The 19,196-nt window shown below is 41.5% G+C and overlaps 1 protein-coding gene across 4 annotated transcripts in view; it reads right to left on the bottom strand.

Moving 5' to 3' along the window:
* CPEB4 (cytoplasmic polyadenylation element binding protein 4) overlaps window positions 1-18,974 on the bottom strand; it is a 36,350-nt gene extending 17,376 nt beyond the window's left edge. For all 4 annotated transcript variants that reach the window (XR_014935629.1, XR_014935630.1, XM_015876194.3 and 1 more), the window contains exons 1-2: window positions 16,135-18,974; window positions 8,945-9,026 (exon numbers count right to left, since the gene is read on the bottom strand). Coding sequence is in view for 2 of the 4 variants with exons in the window: in XM_015876194.3 (XP_015731680.2) it covers window positions 8,945-9,026; window positions 16,135-17,256 (1,204 nt within the window). In the remaining 2 variants the exon portion in view is untranslated. The remainder of the gene's footprint in view (window positions 1-8,944; window positions 9,027-16,134) is intronic.
* Between the last annotated feature and the right edge of the window lie 222 nt (window positions 18,975-19,196).

The raw sequence follows: 19,196 nt of genomic DNA, 5'->3' as shown, positions 1-19,196 counted from the left end.
ATAATTCCCACTATGTAATGCTGGGTTATAGTAAATCAATCTAAATGGAACCCATAAATATCATCGATACTTGAATAATTCTTCCTTCCCCTTCGGGAATCCCAATAGGGTCAGAGATTAAAAAACAAAACAAAACAAAAGCAGAAAAGCAAATCATGAAGCACAGCCCCCTGCTGCAGAATGGATGCTTTGAATTGTGTGTGTGTTTCAGAGTAACAGCCACCCCACTGCTGGTGGCACTGAGCTTTGCCTTATGTTAATGCACGACTTCTAAGGAATATATGAGTTATAAAAATATCCAGTCTTTTCCCTCTGTGCATCTCCCAGTTGATGAGATGGAACAACTCACAGCATTTCTTTTCCAGACACGTATGCTATTGCTATACTTGATAAATAAAAAGGTGAAGGCAGAGTTTGCAGCTGGGAGAAGGAAAAGTATTCAATGACTTTGCTAATAAAGAACAAAACAAGTTCTCAGCTACAAAATACACACTAAGGATGGACTTTCCAATAGGAGGAAAGAGAAAAGGATGCCATGTGCTAAAAATCAGTAGGTAGAATTTATTTACTAAGTGACAGAATAAGATATTATTAACCCATAACAACTTCCTACTGATTTAATTGAAACATGTAGAAAAGATGCAAAAAACTTCACAAACCTTCCCTCTGTAGTTCTGGTTCACATGCATCCCCTGTTCCTGGATCCCTTACACACCCTCAAGAGAGGCAGAAGGGCAGGCTGAGCTCTGCCCATGCTTTAATGAATAACCTGAAACACGATTCCTGCATGTGACTCAAAGCTCAGCTTACACTGGCACACACCAACATGCTGCAAGATTTAAAACTAGAGTTCCTTAAGTACAATAATAGGTTCAAAGCAACTTATTTTTGTCTGTGGAAGGAATGATCACAAGGCAGCCTGGAATGCAACATGACAGCTTTGTTCCTTTTTTAAGCATCCTCTTGCTTCAGTCCCAAACAATACGGGAAGAGACACACATGTACTCAAGTCTCTGCAACAAAACATTTCCCCATTTTTCATACTTACAGTAACTGTAAAAAAGACACTAATTTTTCCAGTAATTCATTTGAAAAATGAAGACAGAACTGCACGACAGCCCCACTCCAACCAACAGGAGAAACAGAAACTGCATTTTTAATGAATCAGCATATTATTTCCTCTGCCTAGATACAGCACAGCAACACTACTACAACAACGTTAAATCACACATGAACAACCAAGATATTATTATGGATGCTTCCATGAACTTGTCTCCACCTCCCTGACTCTTTGTGCACTGGTGACAGTGTTTGTATATAACATTGCTACAAAACAGTGGAAAACTATTTATTATAAATAGAGCTATAGTCATTTATCTATCACAAGTGTCCCCACCCTCCACTCTACTCACATCCATGCAGTGTGACTGCCAAGCTAGGACTCCTGTTATCAGGATTTCTCACCAAGTAAAGCTTAAACAATACAGCTCTGTGTACCTCAACACCTACATAAATACAGGCATCAAAGACATGCAAAGGACTGCCCCACTCATCTCAAAAAACAAATGTTTTATTTACTGAAAACAAAACCCCAAACACCTAACATGACAGCCAACCCATCTGCATTGCAGTGAATGACAAATGAAGCCAAGAGTAAGGAAGAATCTACTTCAGGATGTATTTTCAGACTCCTCTAATCCAAAGTTCTTCTTACTATGTCTTATGTTTAAGTACAAAAGAAAACAGGTAAAGAATACACAGCTTTATACTCCCAAGAAGACTATTTAAAAATGCTGAAATAACTGGAAAAGAATTATCTATTTATTTATTTTTAAGATAAAGCACCTGATAGTAGACATAGGATATATATCCAGCCTAAAAAAATAGAGTAATTTGTTCTGAATTTTAAACACAAATGAAAAATGGAAATTTTTAGGAGCTTTTAATATCTCTTCAGAAAGCAGAATCGAGGAGCAGAAGTTAAGCATGGACTGTGCTGAACCATTACTTCTGCTCCCGACAAATTAAACAGCATTTTAAACTTAGTTTTCCTCTTCAATCCTCCAATAAAAGGCATTTCTGAATGATTAAGGAGCACAACCAGATATCTCAAATGTGAGAAACATCACAGCTGTTTGCATGTACACTCATTAATTTGTTCCTCCTAGGCCATCACACTCTGTTATCACAGCCATTAAGTAAGCTGAAGTCTCCCGTGCTGCAGAGCATTGAAATTAAAAGCATTCAAGAATCAGCTCCCATATTTCCATACCCAGGATTTCAAGACAAACCAATCCAAATTGGATTTGTTGCAGGTATGCAGAACTCCAGCTGGAAAACCACTATTAGAAATCTGATATGGTCCAATAGAATTGATACATTAGTTGTCAACATGAAGGAAGAGCATTATAGAAAGGTTTGCTGCTTTGCAAGTAAAACTAGGTCTCAAGAACTGCAAGTCTTTAACAGGTAATCCAATTAAACTCCTGTGTTCTGATCTCCTTCTATGATGGCAAAGATACTTTGAGAATAGCCTGTCTCAAAAGACAGCTGGCTTAGCAGTGTCACTTGACTGTCTTCACTAGAAGAGTTCTAGTAACAAGCCATAGGAAGGTAATGCAGTGCTGTTACACAAACTCTTGTCCCCATTTATACCAAGGTCTCACCTGTTGCTTTCTTTTTACAAAACTCATCCTCCTTTCCATTAAATCTCCCTTCTCTTCTTCCTGCTCAGGTTTAAGAAAAGCACATCAGCCCTTTCATTTTGCCCCTTTCCTGCAATTCTATCCTGATCAACATGGTAGAGAGCGTGTAAAATGTAGCTAATAAAGGATTCAAGGAACAAATGATTCAACATCAAGGAAAAAAGGCAAACAAAGTGAGCCAAAAGATGAAGGAGGGCCATTTCCATCAGCCTGGGAGGAGAGGAAGGGAGAGCTCTGTCTTTTAAAGCCATGAACAGAAACTACCCATGGAACACAGCTCCAAATTAAAGGCTTCTTTGAAGATGAATCTGGAAAGACCAGAGATTATCAAAGCAAGGATTCAGAAAAGAATAGGAAAAAACCAACAAAAAACACGTGGTGCACAGTAACACTGAAACAAAGCAGAAGACTAAAAAAACACTTAAAAAATAAAAATAAAATAAAATCATAATAATAAAGAAAAAAGAACCGAAAAAATGTTAAACAGAAACCAAGAAAACTTTAGAAAAGATCTTAATCACATTAGCAAGGCTGTGGGGATGGTACTCAGCACAACTTGGCTTTAACACCTGTCAAGATCAAGCCACTGGTTTCGGCTCTAAATACTGTAGCAGCATTGTTGTTGCACTGCAGTATTTTAAACATCAGATGGGAACACACGATGAGGGGCCGATGTTTCAAGACCAGAGAAAATAAAAACATAGACCTCATACCCTAATGAATTTAACAGGAGTCTTCACATTGATTTTAAAGCTGGACCAAGATCAGAAAACCCTGGGATATTTGTACTGCTCTGTGATGGCAGGCGAAGGAATTTCCTGGCCTCAAAGGGTGGTTACATTAATACCCTCTTGCTCTTTGCTCGATGGCAGCACACGTTGTGGTGTTATTCCTGCTTAGCTGAGTACCTTCACCCCAACTCCTGCAGAGGTACAAATGTGTCATTCTTTGGCATCTGCATCATTAAATCCTGTACTTCTATAGAAATGCAAAGGTTATCAGAGGCAGATATATCTTCAAGTATTCCCCAAACTCTGAGCAGTGCCATCACCAAAAGGCTACTTCAAACACTTAAAGGCTTCAGTAAATCTGAAGGAATTAATTTAATGTAAACAGTAGTTCAGCTCTTCCAACAGCTATTTCCTATAACTGAAAACAAACAACGTTTCTGTATCATTTCCTAATAATCTGGGACAATTGCTAAAAATGTTTCTAATATAACACCTGAAATATTGCACCCCTGTCCTGGCATTTTTGTAGTATTTGTGGTACAATGAAGATTTATAGCAAACAATAAAGAAAGCAGCAAGAGCAGTTGGACTCGATGATCCTTATGGGTCCCTTTCAACTGAGCTCAGTGGTTAAGGGCAGAGCTGAGAATTCCCACTGCCAGGGGGGATTCACTGCTTGTAGGTGAGAACTTTGGTACGCTCTGAATAGCTCAGCAAAGTGTATCAACCAACATGTGAGATGAGCTGAGGGAAAAGCAACAGATTAAAAAGTTAAAATATTGAACACTGCCCCAAAATTATGAACATCAGGTATATTTGCAAATAAAGTGTGCCCTTATGCACTTATAGCAATTCCGTTCTAGGCCGGCTGAGAACTGTGGCAAGAACAGCAATGAGAGCTGCTGATGGCAAACAACCACATCAACTGTTCCTCCACCACAGCTCTGTCAGCACAGGGTGTGGGTTATTGCTATTAGATCCAGTGCAGAGGTACCTTGAGAAGACACCACAATTGGTTTTACTCTTCATTAACGTGCACCTCAGTCTGAAAGTCCTATCAGCTTTTCCTGGTTACAGGAAGGCGAAACTCAGGAAGATCCCATGCAAAAAATAATATCCAAGTCCTAAAAACCATTACAGCAAACCCTGCTGGTGCCAGGAGCAGCAGAGAGGAAGTTTTTTGCACAATTTATGGTAAGTTGGGTGCATCAGTGTTGCAAGTGAGTGATCCTTAGATAGAGATAGCTGATGGCACACTGTGCTGATGCTGCTCCTGCGGTCAGAGGGGAAACCCCCATGTCTCCCCCTGGACAGGACACTCACAGAGGCCATGAGGACACCTGCAACATCAGGCTGTAGATGTACACATTTGCCAGAGGAATCTGACATTCAGGGCTCAATAAAGAGAATGGTTTGGGTTGGAAGGCACCTTAGCATCATTTAGTTCCAGACAGCACTGGATTGTGTAACCGCACACAACAAGAAGAGGGAAGAGTTTCATCTCAGCCACTAAGTTAAAGCTTTACTCACTGATACGAAAACATGAAGATGTTTAAAAAACAAAAACCACAATCTATTATTTTAGATTTTAAACTAGCTCAGTTTGTCTATGCAAACATAAAGGACCGCTTGCCTACAATGGATCACACCCTTTCTTATTGAGCCCTTAGCAAAAAATTGGGCCAGATTCTCACTATTTTTCTGGCTCACACAGGAAAGGAAATGGCCCATTTTACTCAATATGAATGTGTTGCATAATCCATACAGCTAGAAAAGAAACAACACTCCAAAAATGCTGTCAAAACAATTTTCCTCCCTTTGATCAAAGAACACTCTTTAAGGTTCACGGTGGAATCCCCACCTACTTTCTTTCCAGATGAAATAGTTTTCCAGAGCAATATTAAGGAGGGGGATGACTTCTTTAAATATACAGTTGTGCATATATCAGTTCAGCCAGAAAAACCCCAAATGGTGCCAGTTCTCATCATTCTGGCACCTCCAAAATGCAGAGTTGCTGTCTGACTCGCTCTGCCGGTGTCTGTATGTAGACTCTGACTTTGCCCTACCTCTGAAATAATTCTTTTTGTGCATATTTTTGCTTGTTTGGTTCGTTGTTCCTTTTATGATGCACATTCATACAGATAACGACCTATTCACACCCAAATTTTAGAGAGCTTTGCAGCGCCGTAAACAGACATGCTGGTCTGCTTCAATTTCACCCAGCACAAATTGCAGACAAAAAGCCTTCCACCCTGAGCTGAACCATAGGGTATTTCAGAAATAAAGCAGCCTGCCGCTATAAAGTATTTAAAGACATTTCAGTGTCACTTAACAAGGAAATATTTAGTCAACCTACTACTATTACAGTAATGCTCAAATTGCCATCTGGAAGAGCCAGATTCAAAAATGAGGCTCCGGATCCCAGGCTCAGCACACGAAAGGCCGAATGCACAGCGGAGAAGATGCAATTAGTCTCCGGGGAAAGGCTTCTGCAGTTTGTCATTGGCTGTGCAGAATGCAGCACATTCACTTGCGTGGATAAAAATAACATAGTGAAATGGCAGCTGCTCCGCAAAGGAAGAGGATTCACGCAGGGGTAAAAATATACATCAGAATGAGGAAAAGAAATGGTAAAAAGGCCTATCAGAAGTGCTAAATGGTAAGGTTGAATATAGTAACAAGTGGTAGTTAAGATTCACCTTTGAACCTCAAGGGGGAAATACTACTTTGTATTGTGAGACAACACAGTAACATTGACTATAAGGCTCCCAACCAAAGTGAAAGCATGGCTAATCACCTCAATAAAGTACTATCCTACTGTCTTGTCCATACTCTTGTTGTGAAAGTATATTTTAACATTTTCTCTCTCTGAACTCCTCTACAATATATGAGGGTGGCATTAGTGCTATGTACTAAACTCGCATTAAGTCAACATTACAGCCTCTCGAGGACTTGGAAGATAGCAGAGAGACCTATTAGATCATCTGAATTATTTCCATGCCATTCTGAGATTGCTCTCTGCAGCATGTGTTGTTAGTGTCTTGTCCAGGCTATTTTTAAAGTCTCAAACCCAAAAGCTTTTCCCTTTTGAGAGTATCCAACCTCAGTTCAAAAGCAATGCATGCACAAAATAGCTCATTTAAACTACAAAATGAAAATCTTCCTATGGAACTGATAATCTAACTGCAGGTATTCGAAACGGAGGGTGATACTTTGAACTGACTACCATAATCCGTGACATTTTAGGAATTTCAGATCTAAAATTCTTAAGGATTCCTTTTCATCAGCTTAAATAAAGGCAAGAAAAACAGGAGGGAACCTGTGTTAAGACAATCTTACACCAACAGATATCGATGGAAAAATAAACAACCAAGTGAACCCTTCTTCAGAGTTGAAATGCACTTTGCACTGGCAAGCTGCAATTTTTCTCAGCTCTATCACTTCATTTAGTTAAAGGTATTTCTTCACTTTAGGAATCCCACCCTGCTTACAGATGATCACTACAGCATTACCACACTATGAGAAAAGCTAGTTTGAATGAAGATCCATTTCTAAGTATATTACAGCAAATACATTTCTGTATCAGTTCTGCTATACCAGACAACAGCTGCCAAGTTCAGCATCCTGCATGTTTGACTATAAGCAAACATAACACCTGAGCTGTAGAAATCCTTGAAAAAATAAGAAGAGACTTCACAGCAACCAAATGTTTCACATGGGAATCCTTGAACTTTTCTTCTTCATTCTGGGGCTTTTTTTTTCCTTATACTTTACACTTATTAACTATGAAACATAAAAATGCATACAGAGCTCAGGAAGTAACACTCAGAACACAATCAGATTGATACCACCGTGCTCTGATCAGCATGTTGCAACGCCTACAAAACTCAACACAAAACAAAGATGACTCTGCAAAGGAGATAAACAATTTCAAGCAGTAATTAATGTGTATCAGAACTACCTGTGTTCTTCACTGACACACTTATTCCATCATTCTTAAAACAAGGAAAGCACTCAAAAAATGCTGGAAAATTACAGTTGCAAATAATCCTTTCAAAGCAATCGAGCAAAATATCACACTACTGTACAGAACCACCCTTGTCTAGTTGCTGAATATAAATACAAACCAAGCTGACTTCATTATTAAACTTTTAAGAGAAATTTCATTTGCCTCCAGCGATGTCACTTTGTGTTGTATTGCCAGACCTGAGCAGCTAAAAATTGGGTTGGGCCTGCCTAGTAGATGAAGATGAGGTCTCCTGTTCTTGGTTCAGGATACAATGCTGAGGCATATGATGCTGCCATTTAACAGACAGCATACTAAACAAACAAAAGCTGTTACCATCTGTAATCAACAAAAGCCTGCTCCCAACGCATAAGGTGGGAATTTCTTTTTATTTTCTGTGAATCCATTTGTTATTAGTTTCTATCCACACCAAGCTCCCCTTGGCATTTCAATACGAAAGTGTATTTCTTGGTGCTTCTCATCATGCTGGCACAGATCTGGGGATGTGCGAGCTGCATTTCAGGCTATGGAGAATGCAGGAACCAAGCTATTGACAGTTAATCAAAGGCTGGTCGTCTGAGAAAGAACCACCTCTAGAACAAGTCATATTTCATTAACACCACAAGCCTTGATATCTAAAGAAATTTACTTTTAGAAACCACAAGTCTAGTTTTGTTTCTTAGTGGTCTCACGACTGGTTACAAAACTGAATTCTTGGATAATGAGCATAAATAAGAGATTGTCTACTTTCACTTACACGATTAACCCTCAAATTGACACAGATTACTCACTGTACTGAATGAGAAACTACACTTCTGAATCCCATAAGCAGTTTCTAATCAGGCTTCAATCAAGTGTGTAGACAATGTTTTGAGTACTTTGTCAGTTGTAATTTCAAAGAAAGATTACGTTTGCCAAAAAATAAAAACAGAAAAACAGTCCAAACTGCAAGTTGGTTCAAGCTGCCCCCCTTCCTTTTCCCAATGGCAAAAAGAAATCTGCAATTAAAGTGGCAAAAATAAAGAGAGAAATAGAAAGGTAAAGAGATTATTTTAACTAAGAAGTCAGAAATACTCTGCTCTCCCAATGACATACCTAAAACTCATTCTTCCCCAGGTCTGAGAGCTATGACATCAAGCAGGAAAATACTATAGAGCTGATAGCTATGTTTCACCAATCTGCTTCAGATTTGTAAGCTGATCATTTTTACAGGCTGCACACATCGGATCTATTAAAAACAATACTGGCAATTTGCACAAAAAACTGGTTCATGTTTGTGTTTCGCATTGTTTTATGCAAAGAGAAAACACACTCCAGCATCAATGCGCTGCAGTGGCCTTATGAAGGGACGGCTGAAATAGCAGGCCTACCTGAGCTGACCTACATGCACCAGGGTGAACAACAGAGCTTTACTTTTCCTAACCAAAACTTCAGTTTCTTATTCTAAGCAAGCACATCTTCCCAATTATTTACTGCAGAAAAAGGGCTCCTTCTAAATTTACCTTTCAGGGAATCATTTTCGGCTCTCATTATGTCAATCAGCGAATTCTCCAGTGAATGCATGTCAAAAGTCCTTGTGCGATCCTGCAAGCAAATACAAAGACAGTTTAGGCCACATAGTGTTAATATAAAACAAAAAGAAAAAGCCACTTGTAACATGAAAACTGTTGTATTCTACAGCACATGCTTATACACCACTAAGGTCAGTCTAATACAGAGAACAGTGTACTGGAATATGAATACAGGGAATACAAATCCGATGTATGTTTATAATAACCAATCATTTGTGTAAGAGCTCCAATATTTACTTTGTGTTTCTAGCTATGCAGATAAACTGTGTCAAAAATATTTTGAGTTCACAGTCAGGACGCAAAGATCAGCTCCCAGGAGACAGGATAGCAAAGAGAAGTGATAAAATAGGTATTGCAGCCTGAACTAAAGAAAATCTGAATGACACACAGAATTCCACTCACCTGAATTACTACCCTGATAAACAGCCCTAAATCCGCACAATCAGTTCTAATTCTGCACAATTACAAAGCATTTCACACAGGTAGCAGAGCTGCAGCAGTCTGGTTTGCTAAGTGACAACACAGATATGTTTTAAGGGATTCATCTCTGATCAGAGATCATTCATGAAAGGTATTGGTTCAAATAAGAAGGCAATTCAACGCGCACTGGATCTGATCTGCTTCTCTACAACTACTGCTATTACTGCAGTGAAAATGTATTGTCTCTCCCTGACTCCAGCTGCAAAGCTGAAATTTCTCCAGCACAAACAGATCATGCCTAAATGAGCGAATTCAAAAGGGAATTGCACCTCTGGTGCAGGACAGAATGCCACAACGTCCTCTACTTCCAGTAATGAAGTGCTAAAGTAGTTATCGACAGCGCTGTGAGAGCCATTCTTTCTGTCAGACAACAATCAATCATCTTGGACTTAAAACACTTAATACTTGTTAAGAGGAGGAATCCATTAGCTCTTAGAGTCCTGATCCATTTCCAAGGAAGTTATGTTCCAACTGCTAAAAAAAATTCTGTTTTCCAACAAGATTTTCTTCATTTTTCATATCCTCAGAACAGCCGATTACTGATGCAGAACTGGTGAAGTATTTCCACTCGATTGCACTGCATTTCAAATAGCATTAGAGAGATCAGAGTTAGGAACCATTTGTTGTATTAGTCCAGCCCGAAATCAATTTTGCTATGAAAAGCATAGCGCTGCCCTCTCTCTCCACAGTATTTATTTCCTTGCTCATCGGTGTACCTTAGAGGAAACACTGCAGGCATTTGGATTCTTCAGTTTCACATTTCCAGCTGGTTTCTTCCTTTGGTAGTTGTTTAGCTTCTTGGTTTAGTTCATACATTACCAGTTCCTATCTATTTCAAACTTCAGTTGCATTAAAATACCTTATGAGGATTGAGTAAAAGTCCTTGGATCTGCATACTGAACCCACTGAGATCCAACTGCTTAGAGATGTGTACAGGAAGACAGTCTCTACATTTCCAGTAATCCTCCTGAAGTGACTAAAACAACCTAAGCTACAGACAGGAGCACAGTCAACATTGCCCAACACTGAGAACACAGAGTGTGAGCAATGAGCTTCTAATGGACCGATTCACAAAGTCACAGTGCTTTCCAAGGAGCTGCGCTGCTTTCTGTACTCTGATTTACTTATTTATAAAGAAAAGATACACGGATAACGACTACCCTGGAATCCAGAGGAGTATATAAGCTCCACTGACAATGGAAGTTAACTACAGCCTGGTATTAGTTACGTAGATTGATCAAAAGAACTTGGCTTTATACGGGTTTGGTTTAGTGCATCTAAAATTCTGTTTCCTCAGAGGACTCAAAGGGCATTATTTTTCCAAGCCCAAAGACATTTAACGACAAAAAACAAACAAAACAACGGTACCAAGCACATACAAATGGATAGGATATGCTCCTACACAAAAGAAATTAAATGTGAATATTTGATGCTTGGCACTCACAAATCCCATACCTAATCCCCCTTACAGATCAGAAAAACCTAAGTCTAACTATACCAGTAAAGTGCAGACCCATTACAATTAATCTGTACCCACAGTACTCTGATCTCCCAAGCAATTCAGATTGAAGATGAGAGTTTCCATTCAGAGCTTCCCAGGATGAGCCTGACAGTGCTAAGGCCCCTAAGTGTCCAACAGGTAAAGCACGGCAAGTTATGAGCTCCTGATAGTCAAGACTGCACCTAACTTTATAAAACACAATTCCTCTGAAGGCTAAAGAATCAATAACAGTGCAAAACCTGGCACTGAGTTAAGCAGTTTATTAAAGGTGACTTAGCAGGATTCATGAAGTAGGCGCAGCAATAAAGCTGAGGCTTCGTTTTATTTAAAGCTTTGTGAAACCAGAATACTTGCAAAAATTAGAAAACTTACGGCCACATTTGCAACCCTCATTATAGCACAGGAAGCTTAAAACTTACTGAAGCCTCATACCTATTTCCCACAATTAAGAAGCCTGATGTCTGAGGCAAAGTAAGATGCGTGGGGAGAGGTAAATTGTAGGTACTCATACAGGTTCCACATTTCTCTATTAATTGCAAAGCAAATTTGGTCTTGATTATAGTCCTGGATAAGCTTCTCCTCCTTCCCAGCACCCTGCAAATGCTGTATTCCAGCTCCCCATCCAGAAGGCAGTGAATTACAGGCTTTGAATAAACAGGTTTTTCCTGAAAGGATGTTGCTGTGTGCTGCTCTGCTCATCCTTTACAGCTTCAGCAGGGAAGCATAAGAAAATGCTTAAGACGTGACGCCAAAGAGGAACGTTTTGAGGAGTGTGCACTTCTGGTTTCGTCAAACCCTTTTTTAAGCATTAAAAATCACAGAGCCTCATAAAAACCTCCAGTAACATGCCTGACTCTATGTTAGCCATATATTTAGGTTTTTTAATGTGCCTTCTATAAAGTATAATCCACAATATCTTGTGTTCTCAGCCTTTGTGCCGGGCTGCTAAGTACGCAATTCATTTTCAAAGCAAAACGCTTAATAAGAGTACTCCTTTTAATCCTTGCAAAATACAAACAGAATTCAAATAGCTCCTATCAAAAGCTCCTTTAAAAAGAAACCCCGAGGTCAAAAACACACAGGAGGGCCAAAGCCGAGGTATTAACGTCAGTAGTGAGTTTATAAAACAAGAACAGTGTTAACTTCCACAGTACTTAACTTGTGCATGTCGTACCACATTAGAGTGCCTCTAATTCCACAAACCAATAGCTGTGGGGAACAACACACAAAACACTAATTACTACCCAGCTGATGGTCTCATTGAAAAATGGGGGATCTGACTTTTCAAAATTCAACTTTGAGTATTGAGCCTGTTTTAAAATGATAGATTGAAATCTCCTGGAATCATTGCAAGCGAGAACAAAATCCGACAAAGCTCTGCAAAAGCAGCAGCCTCGTTTTATGCAACCAGCCATCGTGATTTATGGAAAGGCTCCTCAACTACAAAGAGCAAATATGAAAGAGGCATGGTAAAGAAATTTACTTGCAAAGTTCCTTCAAGAAGAAAGATTGGCAAATGTATTCAAGAAGGTTTTTGTTGTGTTTTTTTTTAATTCCAAATTCCTGCGCATTTGCTTTAATGCACTTCTTGAATCAACCCATTTCTATGGGCAAACAAACCATGACGTAGAGCTGAGAATTAAAACACAGTCTGTAATCACGTATGTGTTTTCTCAAACATTCCGTATCAGACTGAAGGAAGAGAAAGTCCCTCTGGCACAGCCCCTCGGTGGATTTGGAAGGGGTTATGTACCTGGAAACCAGCCACCTCAGAAGAAAGGAAAAAACAGTTTTGAACAAGTGGATATGATGAAGTGCTCTCCAGCATGAAATTCTTTGAAACGAGCAGTTGTTGTCGAGCTCAATTCCGGGAAGAAACACGAATTATTCTAAATTATTTTGCACAGAAAGTTGAACTCTATTGCTTAACTCGCCTTCAAAGAGCGATTTAAAAAACATCCCCGCACATTGGAAGATGAGATCTGGAAACCTGGAAGCTCCTATCAAAGCAAGATTTATGCATTGCGTAACAGGCAGGATGTTCCACTCTCATGAGGAAGTGCGAGCACACAGCAAAAGGAAAAGCCAAAACAATCCTGAGGGCGATGCTGCAGCAAAATGCAATTACTGAACATTTAGTTTCTCAGTGCTGTGAGGAGGGAAATAAAAGGAATAATTTTAAAAATCAGGACTTTAAGATGCAACAGTCACAGGTTAAAGATATTTTCATGTATTAATTCCCAGGGCAGATTGCTGAGCCCAAAAACACGCGACTATTTTTTGTTATTCAGGAACCGTTTGTTCATTTGGACACCATTTCCTTTTCAAACCAACACACAAAGAACAATGGCTTTTCTCTTTTCAAAAGATCTTTGAAGGGGGAAGGCTGCCCAGCGGTTAAAGCACAATATCAACACTTAATTTCATTAACACATTTGGTAGAAGTCTCTTCTGTAACCTCACTTCGAGTTCCATCTCTGCAAGACGAGGTTCCTACAGATGTGTCACTTTGGAAGCGTTATGAGACAGAATACCAAATAAAGAATACATACAACAAGCAACACGGTGGTTTATAGGTAACTCTCAAACACCAAGCAAGCTACCACCAAAATGTAGGATTAGCAAGCAGATCTACACAGGATTTTCCTTCTATCTGCGCTGCTTGGAATGCCCATTTCATCTCAGAAGTCAGACGTTTTTCAAGTGAGCAGCAGTGCACATCAGTCGCTGATGGGGACATCATTATGCCTTGGTTTCCTCTCCAAATTGGAAATCAGCACTTGCACTTGGCTACCCTAAGATTTGCATCTAAACATAGACCTCTGTGCTTCCCTGAGCTTTGGAGTAAAGACAACCTTTGGGTAGAAAAAAAGTGATCCCCAACTATCTGCAGTTGCTGGTTTACAGCTTGCTTTCTAAAGAAACTCATTTTCACTAGGCTGCAGCAACACTTGTTAATGATTTAAGCAGCAAAACATAAATATTGAATGAAAGGGATAGTTGTATCAAATTACCCCATTATGCTGCTGCAGCAAAGACAGCTTTCAATTATTTCCTAAATAGGAATCCAAGAAGATTCCAGTAACAAAATAGCTTTGACCAGTACTCGATTGCATCATTGAGGCTAGTTTGCATCAATGTATATAAGCATGAACACAAATATACAATAAGTGGAACAACTTACTCCTTACATAAAACAGAAAGCACAAAGCGACCAAAGGAGCTGAAGATTCTGCACACACAAAAAAAGATGTTGTAAGAAGCATTTTGTCCAAGATGGCTTCAGAATTAATCAGCATCTTTCTGGGTCTGCGGTGATGAAGTCCTGCTCTGCTGCCCTGCCCTTTTCTTCACAGAAGCGATAGCAACAGACTGGAAAGCACTTCACTCCAACACTTCTCCTTTTCCTGGCATGAAGAAGCGTCAGACTCGGTCTTGACATGTACAGCTTCATTTCTGTGTTCATGTAAACAGACACCAACGGGCCACACAAAAATTATTTCTTTACTATGATCAAAATAAGCGTGTTGGAGATTTTATGTTCAGAACACAACCCAAAAGTCAAAATTGACTTTGTCACTTAGCTGAAATTTCCTTGATGTCAAACCAAGCACGTTTCTATTGGTGCACATACATTTGGGCCCTACACGCAGCAGCAAGGACACGCTTGATCTCATTCTGTCACTCTGTGCATCAGCTACGTGTCAGGGTAAAGAATGAATTAAACTGCGAGCCAAGTCGTGCTGCAGTGAGGCTGAAAAAAAGACCGACTCCAGCTGTGCCCCTTTTTCTAATGGTTTCAGTGTATAAATTCAGTTTGCTGGACACAGGTTCATTATACGAATTACAAATCCTGATATTAACATCAAATGCTACTATGCGCTCTAAATTTAAATGGGCTCTACCTGATACTGAACCAGCCAGCCCTGCAGCAGAAAGAAAGGTCTCTAATGGAAAGTTATTGCCAGCAGCTGCTCGGTTGTCTGAAGGCTGCATAGGCTGGCCCTGCAAACCAAACAGAAACTGAACAGTTTACTAAGGAGAACTGAATGCTCCTACATCTGAATCCACAGTGTCATTATTACATGCATTTATATCGCTCAGGTGGTTTAGAACATGAGACATATTGTACCGTTCTTATCTAAAATCTTTCAGATTATTTTACAGTAGGTCACTCTGCTTCTTACACCATGGCAAACAGCACTGCAATCCTTTGGAAATTCTCACTTTTGCCCTCGTTTGAAGGCCTTTAAAAGCAACCCACTCCATGTAAAAGAACTCACAGTCTTTGGAACCCACTTTAAAGGACTTCACAAAAGGTGTATACACACAGAGAGAAAAAAATGAAAACAAAAACAACAAGCTTTGATGAGTGGTCAGATGAAGAGCTTTAAAATTTACTGCAGGCCAGACTCAACATTATACAGCTCATTTTGAACTCATAAAAAGTCAGGCTAGAAGGAGGGGCTGAAGTGTCACACAACCTGTCTGCTGTCACCATGAGACCATGTGAAAATATAGGAGACCACCACCTGACAATCATCCAGATCTATTTTGGGTTGTGAGTTAACGGCCTGCAACTAAAATCTGCTGCTGAGGAAAGCAAAATGTGCTGATCATCATCATGTTAAAGGATTATTCCCCCCAAAATGCCACAAAAACTACACTGAGCTGCAAGCCTGTGAGATTCTCTAATGTAAAATACAATCACTTAATCCTTTTCTCAGATGTAATGTGTTTTCAAATACTTCAGAAGGCCCCAGATCTCTCACACTTCATCAGGCAGCGCTGTTCTCCTTACTCCTCTTAGTGGATATACGTGCTGCTTACAAGTAGATTTGTTCCTCGGTTACTTCTTAACATTAAGTATTAAGCTGAAGGAAACTGGTTAATCGGAGATGTATGGTGGGAAATAGATATTTATATGATCACCACTGCTAAAAAAACAAACACCATGATTCACAGCCCAGCGTAATTCACACTGTGGCATTTCAAGTTAACCGTGTGGCTTTTTTTAGCTGCAAACACAGAAGTAACACAATCGTAGAGTATTATTCAAACCCCCATTCCACCCTCTCTATATGGTATTTTAACGCAGTCATGTGTTATTTTCCTTACGGGTAGAATAGAACATACTCACCTGAAAAGGAAAAATATTGTCAGCTCTATTCAAGCTGTCTTCCATCCATGATTTCGGAGCAAAGGCTGAGCTGGGTCGAGCATATTTCTGCAACTGGATATGATTACTGGCAAAATTCTTCTTTAATGGCGAGATGGAGTTCAGGGGTGTTATCCCTCCATTCAGTCCCCGGCGGTGGTCTCGACCTTGGGACCCACCCCACCCACCGTATCCACCGCCACCAGGGCTCCATGAAGACGGTGTAGGCGATGGACTTTGGTAGCTGCTCCATGGAGAAGGTGGCTTGTTTAGATTATTAGCCAGATGAGGCAACTGATTAAAAGCAGCATTTCTATGCGTAAATGGCGGCGGGTGAGGACTTGCGGGAGACCTCCTCTGTTGTTGATGCTGATTGTGATGATGCTGAAAATGGGGGTGATGAGGGTGGTGTTGAGAGAGGGGTCCGATTTGAGGGGAAAAGCTGCCCCCAAAGCCAGGGCTGACGTGATGTGGAAAATTCTGAAACAGCAGAGCACCATTGTTAGCTGAGGCAGCAGGGACCCCTCCCTGGTGAAAAAAACTTGCATCTTCATTGATTATTGTAGAAGAAGAAGGAGCTATTGCCGCAGACCAGTTACTAAAACCAGTCAGAGAAGATGCGGTGGATGTCAAGGGCTGTGTCGAAGTACCGAGCCCTGAAGCCTCTTGATAATCAAATCCTGTTAACACCGGCGATTCTATTCTTATTTTCTCCTTTCCATTGCCATTCTCCGAAGAATTATCGCCCTGATTCTCTTCAGTTTTAGCTTTCTCGGGTTCAGAGAGCATGCCTGCTTCCTGACTTTGACTGGGGGAAAGTTGCTGTTTTTCTAGGGACTCTTGCTTTTCCTGTTGCTGAGCTTTAGATTTTTCTGACCCCAGAATCTCATCCTGAATATTATGGGCAGCTGGAGCAGGAAAGAGCCAAGCTGACCCAGCACTACTGCCATTGGCAGCTGTGTTATTATTTATAAAAGCAGCAGGGCTGGGGGTTGCATTTTGATGATGGTGTGGAGGCTGCAGATGCGGATGAAATCTGACTGGAAAAGCTGACTTATTCCCAGTGTTGTTTTGCACTAACACTCCAAACCCGTAATCCCCCATTTATTATACTTAGGGTTTGAATCTTCCCTGCAAGAACAAGTTGATGTTTAGTGTTTACCTCCTCCTCTTCCAAGGAGATATTAGCAAGTAGCCTGTTTTTAGTTAGATATTCCAGTTTCTCCCTCCACGCAAATTTATCTCAGATTTGGATCATAGATTTTTATTTTTATTTTATTTTTTTTATGCAAAAGATAGATCTCTTCAACTATTCAAATGCGTAAATTGGTGCCCACTTCCTCCCTTCAGCCAGGAGAAAGGGAGAAAAATAAATCTTTGGTTCACAAAATAAGAGGTTTCCTTTCTTTCCTAAAGGAAATGCACAGCAATGACTGACAAAAGCTTCAGGGAAATAAGGATAAAGAGATTCTAACTATCCTGTTTTCTTCCTCCTCAGCAGCCTTGACTTGCCCATAAATGAGTTAAGAGCAAAAAAAAAAAAATAATATACAATGACGTCTGGTCCCCCGACCCCTTGGCAGCAAAAAAATAGATTTAAATCTGGAATAATTTAATACATCTCTATAATCTAATATATATTTGTGTCCTGTTTCAAAAAGAGTCTTTGCTGTGGGTAAGAGAAAAGATTTACCTCAGGATTTCAGCATTCAGAGCAGTGAGGAGGGGAGGGGGTGAGTTGCAGAGGAGGCTTTTTACTGTGCTGCAGGGTTTAACCTATTCTGTGTAGAAATAATATACACTCTGTGTGTGTGTGTATGTGTGTATGTGTGTCGTTTTAAAGGAGTAAGATCTTATCTCAGGAAATTAGTATTCTGTGTGCGCTGGGTGGGGAGTGAGTTGAGAAGGAGAAGGGTGGATTATCGATGCTGCTGCTCCTTTTGGGTTGGGTCGCTGAGATCGCCAGACTCACTTCTTATTTGTGATCCGATATCTGCATGTCCTTCAGACGAGCCCTGGCTGCTCGGAGAGGATTTTCATCTCAGAAATCAGCATTCAGCGGTCGGGAAAAGGGGAAGGGAGGGGGACAGCGAGCTGCGCAGGAGGAAAGGGAAGGAGGTTTTCTCGCTCTCTGTGCTGCCGGAGGGTGTTCGAGGTGCCGGGTTCGCTCCTTCCACCCAGATCCGTGGGCTCCCAGGCCCGGCTATGGGTGTCCCCCACCCCGCGAGAGTCCGTCTGTCTGTCGGGAGGGTTTTTTTATCGTTTTTTTCTTTTTTTTTGCTGTCGTTGTTATTTTTTTTTACCTCAGGAAAGGAGCAGCCTCCAGCAGGGAGGGGAAGGTGCAGGCGGCGGGGGGCCGGGCTCCTCTCTCCCCCATGGAAGGTGTTTAACCGGTTCTCCCAAATCACCCGGTGATGATGATGACGGGACGGGGGTTCGGCCGCTGGGCGCCGCGTAACGAGGGGCCCCGCAGACTAACCGGGGCGTGGGGTCCGGCGGTTCCTCGGTGCAGTCCTTCCCGTTCCTCACGTCTTCTCGGCTCCAAGCAGGCTGCCTTCCCCCTCATGTACAGCAGCCGGGAGCTGGGGGACGCTGCCTCCTCCGGGCGGCGGCGGAGGGAGGAAGGGAAGAAGGGAGGGAGGCTCCGCGGGAGACAGCGCCGGGAGCGGGGGCACCGGGTGAACCTGCGGGAGCCGGCCGCGATGAGCCCTCCGCGCGGAGCCTCCGCCGCCTCGTTTCGCCTCTAATTTTTTCTTCCCCCCTTTTTCTCCGTCTCTTCCCCCTTTTCTCCTTCTCTTCCCCTCCCACCCACCCCCCCAAAGCGGCCGCAGATTTCCTGCCTCGCTGCCGCAGCCGGTGCCTCCCTTCTCTCCTCTCCTCCCCGCCCGGCCGCTGCCCGAGCCCCGTCTCGTCAGCCCGGAGCCGCCGCACCAAATGACAACCAGCTGGAGGAGGCACCGCGCCACTTCCGGTTCGGAGCCGGGCGCGCCCCCGCCCCACCCCCAGGCCCGGCCCCCATCCTCCAGCCGCCATCTTTTGTAAGG

The sequence above is a fragment of the Coturnix japonica genome, chromosome 18 (genome assembly GCF_054131305.1).
Source record: "Coturnix japonica strain WE chromosome 18, WE-NBRP24, whole genome shotgun sequence".
In the NCBI taxonomy this organism is placed as follows: Eukaryota; Metazoa; Chordata; class Aves; order Galliformes; family Phasianidae; genus Coturnix; species Coturnix japonica.
This window is presented reverse-complemented; position numbering and strand designations above follow the sequence as displayed.